At 41.1% G+C, this 15,948-nt stretch overlaps 1 protein-coding gene across 1 annotated transcript in view; it reads left to right on the forward strand.

The window, feature by feature from the left end:
- The first annotated feature begins 2,447 nt into the window (after positions 1 to 2,447).
- Positions 2,448 to 15,948, forward strand: part of TBC1D9 (TBC1 domain family member 9) — a 113,943-nt gene continuing 100,442 nt past the window's right edge. The window contains 1 exon segment of the mRNA XM_007445522.1: positions 2,448 to 2,849. Coding sequence (XP_007445584.1) covers positions 2,720 to 2,849 — 130 coding nt within the window. The 5' untranslated portion in view covers positions 2,448 to 2,719.

A 15,948-nucleotide genomic window follows, 5' to 3' on the forward strand; every position in this document is an offset into this window, starting at 1 on the left:
ATGCCTCTTTAAGTGGTTTGAGACAATCCTTGGGCTTAAAACCAATGAGAATGAATTGAAAGCTAAAAACACTCACCTATTTTACTGAGGAACTGGTTGGATTAATTAGGTTCTTTATCTGTTATTTCTAGTTTGGGCATATTTGATTGTCTTTTTTTTTTTTTTAAACAAAGCCACATTTTAATAAGTGAGCTGTTAACAGTATGGGACCGGCAAACTGCCATAAACTGCTTGTAATTTCTTTGGTTCTTTGCAGTGTTCTTTTACCATAGGTTATCACAATTCATTATCATAATGGAAGCCCTGATTTCCTGGACAGAAAGTGCTCTAACTCATCCAAAAAACTCCCAAACATGCCCCCCCCCCCAAAATAGCTAAGGACTTAAATTGTTCTCTTCTTTCCTCTTGGTGTCCAATCTTGTTCTCAAAGCAAATTTTTGTAAGTTTTTTTTATTCTTAATTTTACATTTTAATCTTCATGAAGGCAGAGATTTTGGTATGTTATGTTCACTTGTTATCCTCAGGGCCTAGAGTTGAGTAGACATTCAATAATTACACTTTGAATGAATGAGTGAATGAACGCATGAATTATATAAGTAAGTACCATTTTAGCACCAACAGATAAAAAGTGCTAAGTTAAGATCACACTTTAGGGCTAAGGTAGAGATGTTTAGCCACAGCTTCGAGCAGTATGATAAGGACACTCCAAAAGACAGTATGAAGGTACTTAGTGGAGTTTTAAAAAATGCTAATCATATAAAATAAAAGGATGTCTATGGAAGCACTTCAAAATATTAATGTTATATAAATATAAAATTAATAATTTTACATATGTATGATTTGCAATCTTATTGTTTATTTTTTTAAATTGGCAATAGATTTTCATGACTGAAGGCACTGTACCTTGACCAAAGGTGCCAAATGACATTTTTGAGTCTGTGTTAAAAATATGACATCTCCACAAATGCCTAGAGATGTAAAATGTTTCCTAAAGAGGCAGAAGATCAGTCAGTGTGATAATGTGAAGGGAGACTTCCATATCTCCAGAGCCCACCGGGTAGGACACCAACAGGTACAGAGGCAGCCTCTTTAAAATGGCTGGGATGCGCTCCCTCGGCCATTTGAAGGAATTCAGCAATCCAAGTACAAGTAAAAAATTTGAAGTCCCCACAAGAAAGTCTCATTTGAATGCTTTGCTCATTGGGAAAGGGAGAAGTCCCTAGGATTGTACAGCTTCCGCGACAAAGCAGAGCTTAGTAAATTCCCATCATCTGGGAAGAGGAGACTCTTTTTGCTCAGCTATCTGAAGATCTCCTGGGTGTAAAAAAGAAGTGAGGAAAAGGTCATCAGATACGTAGGTGGATGGGCTGTGATCACCACAAAGAGACTCGAAATACCGGGGGAAAGCAAAACTGTCTAGGGATAAGGATGGCCTGGGTTGTGTGTCTCTAATTTCAGTAATTCTTAAAAAAATTTAAATCCATCTATTAAGTGTGGATAAATCCTTGAATTCTGCCATGTCCTGTCCTCGAAGAGCCAAACGCCTCATATAGGGACAGCTGTGGTATGAATTAGTTGCTCTAAGCTTTTGGACTGCTTCCAACTTTGCTTTTGCTATTGCTCATGCCCTACAGGTCAAGGAAAGAAGTGATGTAATGCACTTAGCTGGGCCATTTTAATTACCATGGAATGCAGAGGGGGCGGGGTTACAGGCGGTGACACGTTTGGCGCATGACTTGCCCTAGGGATGCAGGAAACAAAAACATCGACAACCATTGGCTGCGTCCACTTCCGACCCGGGTCTCCAGCTCCAAGTCTGGAACCTTGAAACACATTTCTTGGGAAGAGGGGTGGCGCTAGCCTACCGAGCGTCAACCATAAACACACATAGAGCGCGCGCGCGCGCGCACACACACACACACACACACACACCGAGTTCCTCCCTGCTGGGATGGGCGTGGGGCCGAGTGCTCGCCACCCGGTCCCCAGAAGGTTCCCCCAAAGCCAGCCGCTGCGGCCCGGCTCGGCGCGCAGGGCCCGGGGAGGATTCGCGTCCGCGGAAGCTGGTGTCACTCGGGCTCGCTCCTAGTGAGCCGCGCTGTCGTCATTCATTCGCAGTGTCCGGATCGTCCTTCCAGCTGGGACCTGGGCTTCGCCGAGGGTGCGAGCGGCCCCAACGCGAAGTGTTAACGCGCGAGGGCTCTGAGCTGCTAGAGACGGAGGCGGCCCGGACCCTGGGTTGGCGCTGTGGGAGCAGCCGCGTCCCAGCCCAGCTCTGCCCGACCCGCGGGGCCGAATCGGCTGGCGGCGCCCGCAGCCCTGCTCGGCGCCGAGCCGGATCCCGGGACTGAGCCGCACCACTTCCTCCTTCTCCCGCTCCCCTTCCTTCTCCTCCTCCCGCCGCCGTGGGCCCCGGCCGGGCTGCGGAGCGAAGAGCCTGGGCGTCTGCGGCCGCGGGCTCGCGGAAGGCGGCGGCGCCGGGGAGAGGATGCTGCTCGCGGTGCCCGCGTCCTCACCATCCTCCCCGGCCGCCCGCAGGGGCTTTGTTGTGACCCGGGCGCCGCGGGCCGCCCCCTGGTGAAGTCGCTCTCAGCCGCCGCACCTAGCTGGCGGGCTGGCGAGCGGACGGGCGGGCGCGCGTGTGCCCGGGAGTGCGCGCCGGTGCGCGCGGGACCCGACCTGCCGCCCCATTGTGCGTGCGCCCTCGGCGCCCGGGAACATGTGGGTGAACCCCGAAGAGGTGCTGCTGGCCAACGCGCTGTGGATCACGGAGAGGGCCAACCCCTACTTCATCCTGCAGCGGAGGAAGGGGCATGCGGGCGATGGAGGCGGCGGCGGCGGACTGGCGGGTAAGGATCCGCGGCCGGTCCCTGCGGGAGGAGGGCCGGGAGCTGCGGCGCCGCCCGTCGCCCTGGGCTGCGGGCACCCGAGAGACGCCGCCCTGTCCCTTGGGGCTGGGCGACCCGCCCCGCTTTGCTGCGTGGAAAGCATCAGGAGTCGTAATTTTCAGACTGAAAGAGATGCTTCTTTTCTCACCCTGTCAGGCGATGGGGCCCTTCATGTACCGGGCGCCCCATAAGTGGGTGATGTTTATGATAATGGAGATGAGTGAGTCTGGGGAGGGGGGAGCATCAGTCCTTAGGAATTGAATGCGGTACTTCCCCTCTCCCCCTTTTAAAAAATACTGCTTTCTATATGGACAAGAGAGGGGAAGGGCGGTTAATTTTTACTTGATTCTCTTTTGGTAATGGCAGGATCAGGTATAAAATGCTCTTTTGTTTCCAGGCAAGCAATCAGTAAGGAGCTGGTGTGGTCATTTCCTATGTTAGTTACGCCTGAAGAGAAAAGGAAAAAGGAAGGAAAAGGAATTTTGTTGTTGTTGTTGTTGCATCTAATTAGGCATAACAAAGCAAGTTGTCTGGTTATAAAAAGAATCAGAAGTATAACTGCATTTTAATCATTTTAACTCAGTCTCTTCCCCAAACCCCCTCACAAGGTATTGTTAATACTGTAACTATTACTAAAACCATGCCATATCATTCCACATGGTAAAATCAGATGCCTATCCCAAGTAGTGCCATATTAGAAAGGTCTTCTTTTATTAAGTAACTAGTTTGCATGGTGGGAGATGACAGATAATCTTGAACTCATACCATACTAGAGAAATTGGACCTTCCCCTCTCCCTCGTGGTTAGAATGAACAGAACTGGGATGCTTTTTAGAATGAAAAAGTTAGCAGAAGAAACAGGAGAGGTTTAACCAGGAAAGATATTGTAGAAAAGAGATGAACCTTGACCTCTGCAGAGTTTAGAATATATCCCTCACCAGGAGCTTGCATGCTAGGTAAATTGTTGCTTTCAAAATGCCCTGCTATGAACTCAAAATTCTTGATATAGTGTGTATTTAGTTGTGATTCTAATTTATGAACTAGTTTTCTCAAGAGTAAAATTCAAGTGTCACACTGTACAGCATCTACTAGTTTGCTTGCACATCAAGTGGCCTCTAGATAATCTGATTTTTCTGCACTTTTTCTACCATAAAAGAAGGGAATCTGCAGCGCTCCAGATTGTGTTCCAGAAATTCTGATTAGTGGCCTAGAATCAGTATTTTCCAGTTCATTTTGTGGAAGTTGTCTAACTATGTACATTAATATGAAACTTGCATGTCTAATATTGGTATCAGCCCAGATTGTCCTTTAAGTCTAAAGCAACAATGTAGAGTAGATAGTTTATTGTATTAACAAAGAACATTTCCCGCCTGGAGATAACCCTTCCCACACCGTCAACTACTAAGTATTTGTTTTCTAGAGTCATTTGCAATAGGTTATAAAAAATAAGAGATGCAGAGCCTTCTTCTTCTAGTTAACTTTTTTATTGCATTCCTACTGACTCTTAGAGCTGTAATTAACTGCAGTCCACTTGGAATCTCATCATTGATGACTTATTTCAGATAAACTTAGCTTCTTAATTGAGAAATCATAGCTATTGCACTTATCGCTAGAATAATTGAAATCACTGAAATGAGTAAAAATATTCCTGCCAACAAAGGCTATTTTCAACCAACATAGGAAAAATGTTTGCTCAGATTGGTTGGTGCCACATCAAATGTATGAGGGGCATTTTAGAAATCCTTGTACAATGTACAGTATATTCTAATTCTAATGTGGGCTCATTCATGCATTCATTATTAACTCACTATATCATTTAAAATATTGGTTGGTAGCTTCTAAAATGCCAGTGTCATGAAGCTCACAGCCTAGCAGGAGAAGACAGATGTGGATAAAATTATCCTATAAATTAATATAAAATCTCCATTCCGCAGGGTCCCGGCAGAAAACAGAATCCAACCTAGTTCAAGTGAAGAGAATTTAGTGAAAAGACAACTTAGATGAAGGCAGGGTTCCCAGGACCAGTGAAAGGCACAGCAGTGGAGAGCTGTTATAGGTGGCAGGAATGATGCTGCTGCTGGAAGAGTTTGGGCCTCCAGAGAAGCAGCCACCCCTAGGAACACAGACCACAGCAAAAGAGGGTGGGGAGGACATGTCCGACTTCTCCCTTCTCCTCACCTCCCAGCTTCTGCCATTGCCTCTCTTCTGTGGAACCCAGTAGAAGCTGGCTGGATGGACTGTCCTGGTGATCTAGTGCCTAGGGACCAGCCTCCCAGGGGTGGAACTGGGAGGTGGGGACAAACTGAGAGAGACCAGCACTAATGTCAAAAGGAGACGTTACCCCATTCCGGGTAGGGGTAGGTGCAAGGAAGGATTCCCTGCAGAAGAGACCTGGAGCTGAGAACTGAAGAAAGGAAAAGATTGGCCTGTGAGGAGAGGAGGGAAGAGCAAGTGTTGGGTATCCGTTATTGGAGATCTTCTGGAAGATCTCAGGACCTTTATATAATGTGCATTATCTGGACCAGTGCACCATTGTCCACTCATCGAATGGATTACGGATGAGTGGGAAACCCACTCATTGTGAACTGGTCAGGAGTGCTCAATGGTTCACAGTGCTTGGTAAGGTGTTAGCACAAAAGCTGTAAAAAATAATGGGCCACAATGAGGATCCTTGCCCCCCGCCCCCCGCTGCTTTTCAAGCTATTCTCTTTTTGATTGCAGGCAATATATATGGGTATTGACACAATGAAGTTTTTTTTTTAATTGTAGATGCATTTGATTTATTTATTAACCCCCTTTAACTGAGATTTCATACACATACAAAAAAATACGCAAAATAGAGATGCAGAGTGCAGTGACTTATCACAAGTAACACCTTGCAACCAACACGAGAATACAAATTGGAACACTGCCAGTACCCTAGAATCCTCTCTTGTGACCCTCTCCCAATCACTACTCACCCTTGCCCAACGGCAAAAAACAGAAAACCTGTCCTGATGTATTTTGGTAAACATTTCCTCACTTTTCTTTACAGTTTTTCCGACAAAGCGCCTATCTCTAAACACAGTATTTCAGTTTCGCCTGTCCTTTTGAGCAAGGAATGAATGGAATAATGGAGTATGTATTCACATGTGTCTGGATTCTTTGCTTTGTGATATTTATGAATGTTGTTGCTTGTGGCTGTAGTTTTTTCATTTCCCTATGCTGTGCGGAAAACTATTATATGAGTATAGCACAATCATTTATCCGCATTTATCCACTGTTTTGTTGGAGGACCTTGGATGGTCCATTTGGGGTCTATGGATAAGGTGGCTGTCATCATTCCTGTTTGTGTTTCTTGGTGCCTGTGGACGTGCATTTCTGTTTGGTCTGTACCCAGGAGAGGAATTGCTAGGTCATAGGTTATGTGTATCATCAACTTTAGTAGATAATACCAAACTGGTTTCCAAAGTAGTTGTACCAACATACTCCCACCCACAGCATATGGGGATTTCCCTTGCTCCTTATCCTTGCCAACATTGTCAGTCTTTGTAATTTTAGCCTTTCTGTTGGTTTTGCAGCAATATCACATTGTGGGGTTAATTTGCTTTTTCCTTACTGATGAGGTTGAGCACTTTTTCATGTTTATTGGCTGTTTGCAATATTTTGTGACATGGTTGTTCAAGTCTCCTGTCCCCTTTGTCATTGGGTTGTTTGTCTTTTTCTTACTGATTTGTAGGTATTTTAAAATGTATTCTGGATATGAGCTCACTGTTGGTCGTACGTGTGGCACAATTTTCATTCTGTTGCTTGCCTATTCACTCTCAAGGATGAAAAGAGGTTCTTAATTTTAATAACAAAGTCCTTTACAGATTCCGTTTTCCTTTATAGTTAGTGTTTCATTGTGTTCTGTTCAATAAGTCTTTTCCTACTCTGAGGTTATAAACATAGTCTTCTATATTTTTTTCTAGAAACTTCTCAGTTTTAACCCCCAAATTTATATTTACAATTCACTGGGAATTAATCTTTGCATATTGTGTGAGATGGGGTTAAAGTTTTAAATTAAAATAATTTATGGACCTCCAGTTATCCCAGCATCATTTACTGGTAAGTCCATTCTGTTCCCACTGCCCTATGGGGCTATCTTGTTCATAATTCAAGTGTCCCAATATGTGTTTGGGCTCCCTAGTCTATTCCTTTTGTCTATGAGAATATTTTTGCACCAATACCACACTGTAGTTTTATAATAGGACCTTATATTCATTAGATCAAGTCCTCTTATTTTGTTCTTTAAGAGTTTCTTGTCTAGTCTCTGTCTTTTACATTTATGCAACATTTTAGAATCACCTTATTAAGTTCCACCAAAACAAAACAACAGCAACAACAAAGACTTAAACTGTTGGGATTTTGATTGAGATCACATTGCGTTTATTAATAAATTTGTGCAAAATTAATATCTTTATAATATTGAATCTTCTGGTCCATGAACATGGTATATGCCTCTATTTATTTAGAGCTTTCAAAATTTCTTCAATGATGTTTCATAGTTTTGTCTGTAAATGTCTTTCACATCTTGTATTGGATTTATTCCTAGGTAATTTTTTTACTCTGCCGTATATTGTTTCCTTTTTAAAATTTTATTTTTGAATTCTTTTTTGCTAACCTATAGAAATATAATTGTTTAAAAATTGACTTTGTATCCAGAGCCTAACTAACTTATGAAATGAATTCTAGTAATTTATCTGTAGATTCTTACGTATTTTTTACATACACAATCATATCATCTGAGAAATTTGTTTTTTTCTAATCTTTATGCTTAAAATTTTTTTTCTTTGTCATTTTGCACAGGCAGATTGTACAGTGTTGAATAGAAGTGCTGATTGTATATATCTTTTTCCCTTTTGAGGTCTCGAAAGACTTTCAACATTTATCATTTGTTCATCAACTATGGTGATTTTTGTAGGTTTTTTTTTTTTTTTTGCTGTACGTGGGCATCTTTATTGGGGTATAATTGCTTTACAATGGTGTGTTAGTTTCTGCTTTATAACAGAGTGAATCAGTTATACATATACATATGTTCCCATATCTCTTCCCTCTTTGTCTCCCTCCCTCCCACCCTCCCTATCCCACCCCTCCAGACAGCCACAAAGAACCGAGCCGGTTTCCCTGTGCCATGCGGCTGCTTCCCACTGGCTATCTACCTTACGTTTGTTAGTATATATATGTCCATGTCTCTCTCTCGCCCTATCACAACTCACCCTTCCCCCTCCCCATATCCTCAAGTCTGTTCTCCAGTAGGTCTGTGTCTTTATTCCTGTTTTACCCCTAGGCTCTTCATAACATTTTTTTTTTCTTAAATTCCATATATATGTGTCAGCAGACGGTATTTGTCCTTCTCTTTCTGACTTACTTCATTCTTTTCCCTTATAGATTATTACAGGATATTGAGTATAGTTCCCTGTACTATACAGTAGGTCCTTGTTAGTTATCTATTTTATATTTAGTAGTGTTTATATGTTAATTCCAAACTCTTAGGTTATCCCTGCCCTCCTTTCCCCTTTGGTAGCCATAAGTTTGTTTTCTATTGTGAGTCTATTTCTGTGAGTCTATTTCAGTTTTGTAAATAAGTTCATTTGTGTCATTTTTTTGGATTCCACATGTAAGTGATATCATATGATGTTTGTCTTTCTCTGTCTGACTTATTTAACTTGGTATGATAATCTCTAGGTCCATCCATGTTGCTGCGAATGGTATTATTTCATTCTTTTTATGGCTGAGTAATACTCCATTGTATATATGTACCACGTCTTCTTCATCCATTCATCTGTTGATGGACATTTAGGTTGCTCCCATGTCTTGGCTATTGTAAATAGTGCTGCTGTGAACATTGAGGTGCATGTATCTTTTCAAATTATAGTTTTCTCCAGATATATGCCCAGGAGTGGACCATGTGGTCCACTGGATCATATGGTAACTCTATTTTTAGTTTTTTAAGGAATCTCCATACTGTTCTCCACAATGGCTGCACCATGTAGATAATTTTTTTTTTCATTTAAAGGGAATTCTTATCCCTAGTTTGCTAAAAGTTTTTAATTATATATGGCTCCTGAATTTTTTCAAATGCTTTTCTATATCTATTAAAGTAATTGTATGATTTTTTCTCTTTTATTCTGTTAGTGTGGTGACATATTAACTGATTTTCAGGTGTTAAATCAAACTTGTATATATAAAATAATCCAACTTGGCTGTGACATGTTATTGGGTTTTTTAATGTGTTTATTTAATATCACTTGCTAATCTTTTATTTAGGATTTTTGCACCCTGATAAATTAGTAGAATTTTCCTATAATTTTTGTTTTTCACAATATCCTTGTCAAATTTTGGTATCAAGATTATACTGGCCTTAAAAATAAGTTGTGGAATGCTCACTCTTTGTTCTGTTTTCTGGAAGACTTTTTGTGATAGCAGTATTGTTTCACCTTGACACATTGGCAAAACTCACAGGTGAAGTTATCTGGCCTTGAAGTGTTCTTTGTGGGTTTGTTAAATGGTATGACAGCTATTCAAATGTTTAAAATTTTTCTTTTACTGTCAGTTTTATAAGTTGTTTATTTCTAGGATTTATCTTTTTCATCCTAGATCTTCAAATATATTGGCATAAATTTGTTAATGATATTCTCATATTTTTAATGTCTGTAGGATGTACAGTGATAGCCCCCTTTTTTATTCCTAACATTGGTTATTTGTGCCTTCTCTTTCTTAATCGGTCTTTCTAGGAATTTATCAGTTTTGTAAAGAATCAGCTTCTAGACCTGTTGACCTTTTCTGTTTACATTTATTTTCTACTTCATTAATATCTACCGTTTATTATTTCCTTCTTTCTGTTTTCTTTGAGTATACATTGCTATTTTTCTAGCTTTTGAAAATGATATTAGTTCACTGATATTCAGCCTTATTTTCTAGTATATTTATTCTAGATAATTTTTCCCTCTAAGCATGGCTTTACCTGCACTTCACAGCTAAGTTTTGATATATAGTGTTTTGGTGGTTATTTCACTCAAAATAGTTTTTTTCCATTCTGATCTTTTTTTGCATGTTATCTTGAGTTATTTAGATATACAGTTCTGAAGTTTCAAACATTTTGGTATTTATTTTACTGCAGTTAGAAACCATAACCATATTGATACGATTTCAGTGCTTTGAAATTTAGTAGATTTGTTTTATTCCCTGTTGATGGTCAATTTTTGTAAATGTTACATGTTGTGCTTGAGAAGAATAATGTGCCTTGCAGTTGCTGGATAAATGCTTTATTTATGTTCAGTGGTTAACTTTGCTGCTTGTGTTCAATTCGTCCACCATAATTGTGGTTTTGACTATTTGTCTTTGTAGTACTTCCAATTTTTGTTTTATATGTTTTAAGACTGTATCATTAGGAATATATACATTTATAATTGTAATCTATTTCTGGTGAATTGAACATTTTATCATGAAATGTTTGTATCTCCAGAATTGCTCTTTGCTTCATCATTATAGTTGCAGCAGATTTATTTGGCTAATGTTTGTATGGTTATCTCTTTCATACTTTTACTCTCAACCTTTCTGTATCCGTCTATCTATCTGTCTATCTATCTATATGTGTGTGTGTGTGTGTGTGTGTGTGTGTGTGTGTGTGTGTGTGTATACATATATTATTTTTTATTCATTTTTGGCTGTGCCTCAGGGCATGTGGGATCTTAGTTCTCTGACCAGGGATTGAACCCAGGCCCCCTGCATTGGAAGCACGGAGTATTAACCACTGGACCACCAGGGAAGTCCCTGTATCCTTATATTAGATGTCTTTTATAAGGAGTAGATGGTTGATTTTTTTTCTTAATCCAGTTTGAAAATCTTCACCTTCTAATTGGATTATTTAGTCAATGTACATGTGACTTGGGTTTAAATTTACTATCTTATTAAGTGCTTTCTGTTTTTTTCTATTGGCTCTATGTTCTTTTTATTTGCATTCCTTCCTTGCCTTTTGGTAGCATATGGGTTTTGGGGGGTTTGTTTTTTGTTTTATTTTAATGCTTACATTTTTAAGCCTCCATTAGCTAGAAGTTTTTTGTTAATGAACTAATTTATTTTTGGCTGCGTTGGGTCTTTGTTGCTGAGCACGAGCTTTGTCTGGTTGTGGTGAGCGTGGGCTACTGTTCGTTGCGGTGCGTGGGCTTCTCATTGTGGTGGCTTCTCTTATTGCAGAGCATGGGCTCTAGGTGCGCAGGCTTCAGTAGTTGTGGCACACGGGCTCAGTAGTTGTGGCTTGTGGGCTCTAGAGCACAGGCTCAGTAGTTGTGGCACACGGGCTTAGTTGCTCTGTGGCATGTGGGATCTTCCCGGACCAGGGCTCAAACCCGTGTTCCCTGCATTGACAGGCAGATTCTTAACCACTGCACCACCAGGGAAGCCCCCAATTTCCCAGTATTAATGAAATTGCTCTTAGTTGCACTTAGCAGTTAACATTTTTCTTTGTAGATTAATTATGTGTAAAAGCCAGTACAATGTGTGTTAGTTCCTAGTGGAACCTAATGTTATAACTGTGTGTTGTCGTGAGCAGTGATCTATAGTTCTGTATGGGGTTGGCTCATATACTTACTTAATAAGCAAGTGCTGCTAGCGAGAAGCATGGTTAGACAAAAGCAGATGTTGCTTGCTTGTTGCATGAATTCCTCCCCCTCTGCTTGTTATTATCACCCTCAAGAGGATTTTGCCCACAGAATGATTTAGTCACCCATTCCAGTTTGTCTTGAGACTTTACATTATTCTAAACAAAAAGCTGTAAGAATGAATACATATAATTTGTGTAGGATTTGAGATGGCTTTTGACATCTTCCGGGTGTTTGTAAACTGATCTCCAAAAGTAGGCAAGAGAAAATTTACTCCAAGCCTCCTTTTCAGAGAGTTGAGGAGTTGAGGCTGACTTCCTGTTCTAGGGACGTGGCGTATGTTTTCTGCTTTACCATCATCACACGCAGAGGGGACACTTTATTTTTTATTTATTTTTTTATTGGAGTATAGTTGATTTACAATGTTGTATTACTTTCTGCTATACAGCACAGTGAATCAGTTATACGTATACGTATTTCCACTCTTTTTTTAGATTCTTTTCCCATATAGGCCATTACACAATATTGAGGTAGAGTCCCCTGTGCTATACAGTAGGTCCTTATTAGTTATCTATTTTATATATAGTAGTGTGTATATGTCAATCCCAATCTCCCAATTTATCCCTCCCTCCCTTTCTACTCTGGTAACCGTAAGATTGTTTTCTACATCTGTAAGTCTATTTCTGTTTTGTAAATAAGGTCATTTGTAACATTTTTTTAAGATTCCACATGTAAGTGATATCATATATTTGTCCTTCCCTGTCTGACTTGCTTCACTCAGTATGACAATCTCTAGGTGAGGGGAACCACTTTATGAAGAGATCGGGTTTTAAATTGTGGGATGGTTCCCAGGCCTGCACACAAAAACCTGTTTTGTAGTTGTGTCCAAATCAGGAATTTCTCACTTGGAACTGAGCAGATTGTAATGCTGACGGCTGTGGTGGGTACCACCTCCGGGCTGGGCCTGGGTCTCAGGCTAAGCCCAGGCATGCTTCCTGGCGCCCTGAGTGCACCAAATGCCACAGGCAAATTGGGAAGCCACCAAGGTTGCTCTTCTCACAACTTCTTTTGTGTTCTCTACCCCCTCACAGGGCTCTAGTCTTTTTCAGCCCTCCCCTTAGTAAACATACAACTGGAGTCAGAACCTGATTCAAATCCCAGCCCCATCTGTTACCAAGAGATGTGATTTAGGAAGTGTCTCTTCCTTTTCTGAGCTTGATTGATTTCCTTATATAATATGGCTTAATCACCTTTCAGCACCAGGAGTGAGGATTCTGAGATAAGTTATATAAAATACAGGAAACACAAGGAGCCCTTCATAGATGATGGCCCATCATTGTTCTCCAATCGCTGATGATCTCTATTAGGTGTTAGGAGGCCATTGGCTCTGAGTAACAAACACCGGTGTGTGAGCAACTCGAGTCTTACAGAGACATTGCATTTTTAAAAGGTGCTGATATAGCAAATGGTTATCTGTCTGAGGTTTAGGCGGCTTAAAAAAAGTTAAGTGAATACTCAGGCTTTTTGGTGAAGGGAATTTTTGATAAGCAACTTTATTTTTTATTTATTTATTTTTAAACATCTTTATTGGAGTATAATTGCTTTACAATGGTGTGTTAGTTCCTGCATTATAACAAAGTGAATCAGCTCTATGCATACATATATCCCCATAACCCCTCCCTCTTGTGTCTCCCTCCCACCCTCCCTATCCCACCCCTCTAGGTGGTCACAAAGCACCGAGCTGATCTCCCTGTGCTATGTGGCTGCTTCCCACTAGCTAGCTATTTTACATTTGGTAGTGTATATATGACCATGCCACTCTCTCACTTCGTCCCAGCTTACCCTTCCCCCTCCCCATGTCCTCAAGTCCATTCTCTATGTCTGTGTCTTTATTCTTGTCCTGCCCCTAGGTTCTTCAGAACCATTTTTATTTTATTTTTTTAGATTCCATATATATGTGTTAGCGTACGGTATTTGTTTTTCTCTTTCTGACTGACTTCACTCTGTATGACAGACTCTAGGTCCATCCACCTCACTACAAATAACTCAATTTCGTTTCTTTTTATGGCTGAGTAATATTCCATTGTATATATATATATGCCACATCTTTTTTATCCATTCATCGGTCACTGGACACTTAGGTTGCTTCCATGTCCTGGCTGTTGTAAACAGCGCTGCAATGAACATAGTGGTATGTGACTCTTTTTGAGTTATGGTTTTCTCAGGGTATATTCCCAGTAGTGGGATTGCTGGGTCATATGGTAGTTCTATTTTTAGTTTTTTAAGGAACCTCCATGGTATTCTGCGTAGTGGCTGTATCAATTTACATTCCTACCAACATTGCCAGAGGGTTCCCTTTTCTCCACACCCTCTCCAGCATTTATTGTTTGTAGATTTTTTGACAATGACCTTTCTGATGGGTGTGAGGTGATACCTCACTGTGGTTTTGATTTGCATTTCTCTAATGATTAGTGATGTTGAACATCCTTTCATGTGTTTGTTGGCAGTCTGTATATCTTCTTTGGAGAAATGTCTATTTAGGTCTTCTGTCTACTTTTGGATTGGGTTGTTTGTTTTTCTGATATTGAGCTGCGTGAACTGCTTGTATATTTTGGAGACTGATCAGCAACTTTAAATCATTCTACCTGCATACCTTCCTCCCTCCTTCCCTTCCTGGGGATGCACATTTTGAAAGCTCTGCCAGGAAACACAGACCTCTCTCTCCCGCTCTCTCCTCCCTTCCTCTCCCCTGGCATCAGTGACTCTGTGGCAAACTAGGGCCACCAGGGAGAGGACAGGGGTGGGAGGAAGGGGAGGGGCCACCTTTTTCTTATATTTCTATATATTTTTGTATGTAAAGATGCATGGTTAGTCATTCAGGAATTTATAATTTAGAAATGTCGTCATTAGGTAAACCAGAGAACTTATAAAGAAATCATTGACCCACTTTCCCCTTTGCTTTGTTTCCCTTTCCTGTCAGGGAATGTGTTCAGAGGACAGCCAGTCATTTTTCAGGCCATTCTGCAATGCCTCTGGCTTCTGGTTTGCTCCAAATGGCATTTCACAGGGTGCTGTTGGTTATTTACACTTGCTTTCAGGGAGCCAGGGTTCCTTGGCTGTGGGATCCAATCAAGAGATCCATTAAGGTCCTCCTAACTCTCCAGGGGAGATCTGGATTGGAAAGTCTTCTACTTTCTGTTTGAGCCCAAGGAGCACAAGGCGAGGAATAACTATCCAGCCCCTGAGGTGAGGTCTGTGAAATGCATGCCCACCTTCCAGCTCCATTATTCTAGGCTTGCTGGGCAAGTATTTGCTAGAGGGAAGGTCAAGTAGAACATTAAGGATTTGATCTGTGTTTACCCACTAAACAGGAAAGGTGAACTCTTGTTTTTCTCATTTCTTTTTTTCTAGATTCCTTGCCTTTAGTATTTCTTAGTAAGGAAACTGTTTACATATCAGTAGTACAAATAATTTTTTTAAATCTGTGTTAACCTAGGAACCAAAGCAATCTCTAATAAAAGTAAGCAGGCCTTAACAGATTTACATTTGGACTCTTTAATTAAAGCTTTTAAAGAAGAAGCCATTAATCTTTTGTTTACTCCATTGGCATTTTATAATATTTGCATATCTATTACTATAATGAATAATGTAAAGTACATTATTCCTAAAAGCATCTTTGTAATAATTTTCAAATCTGTGTGGTCTAAAGGCTAATTTTCAAAGTCGTTGCTGTGGTCATATTATTTTATTAATGCTTGATTGTATATATTTTCTATTATTTTTACAATTAACATAGAGTATAAAGGCAGAGGAGCTAACATTTGCTGAAATTCTTCTGTGGTTCAGGCATTCTGCTGAGAACTTTTCACACATCACTAATTTGCTTTTCATAACAACCCTGTAGGTTAGTTATTCTTTCCTCTGTTATAGATGAGGAAACTGCCTGCTGCAAAAGTTTCGTTTCTTACTTGAGGAGACCCTGCTAGTAACAGACAGAGCTTGGATTTATACTTAGGTTTGCCTGCATTTGGAAAGAAGAAAGGATAAAAAGGGAGATAAAGAAAAAGGAGAGGGCTTCCCTGGTGGCGCAGTGGTTGAGAGTCCGCCTGCCGATGCAGGGGACACGGGTTCGTGGCCCCGTCCGGGAAGATCCCACATGCCGCGGAGCAGCTGGGCCCGTGAGCCATGGCCCCTGAGCCTGCGCGTCCGGAGCCTGTGCTCCGCAATGGGAGAGGCCACAAGAGTGAGAGGCCCGCGTACCGCAGAAAAAAAAAAAAGAAAAAGGAGAGAGGAAGATGAAATTGGAACGCGCCCTTTGGAAAGCCAAAGGAAACCGAGGCAAAGTCAGTCCCAGTCTTAGAAATGCAACCTTGAGCATGGAAGTGAAGGGAAGAGGCAGAGCTAGGTGTGGTGTCACTGGCTGGTGGCTGTCATGGTTAC

This window comes from Lipotes vexillifer, unplaced genomic scaffold, assembly GCF_000442215.2.
Source record: "Lipotes vexillifer unplaced genomic scaffold, Lipotes_vexillifer_v1.1 scaffold219, whole genome shotgun sequence".
NCBI lineage: Eukaryota > Metazoa > Chordata > Mammalia > Artiodactyla > Lipotidae > Lipotes > Lipotes vexillifer.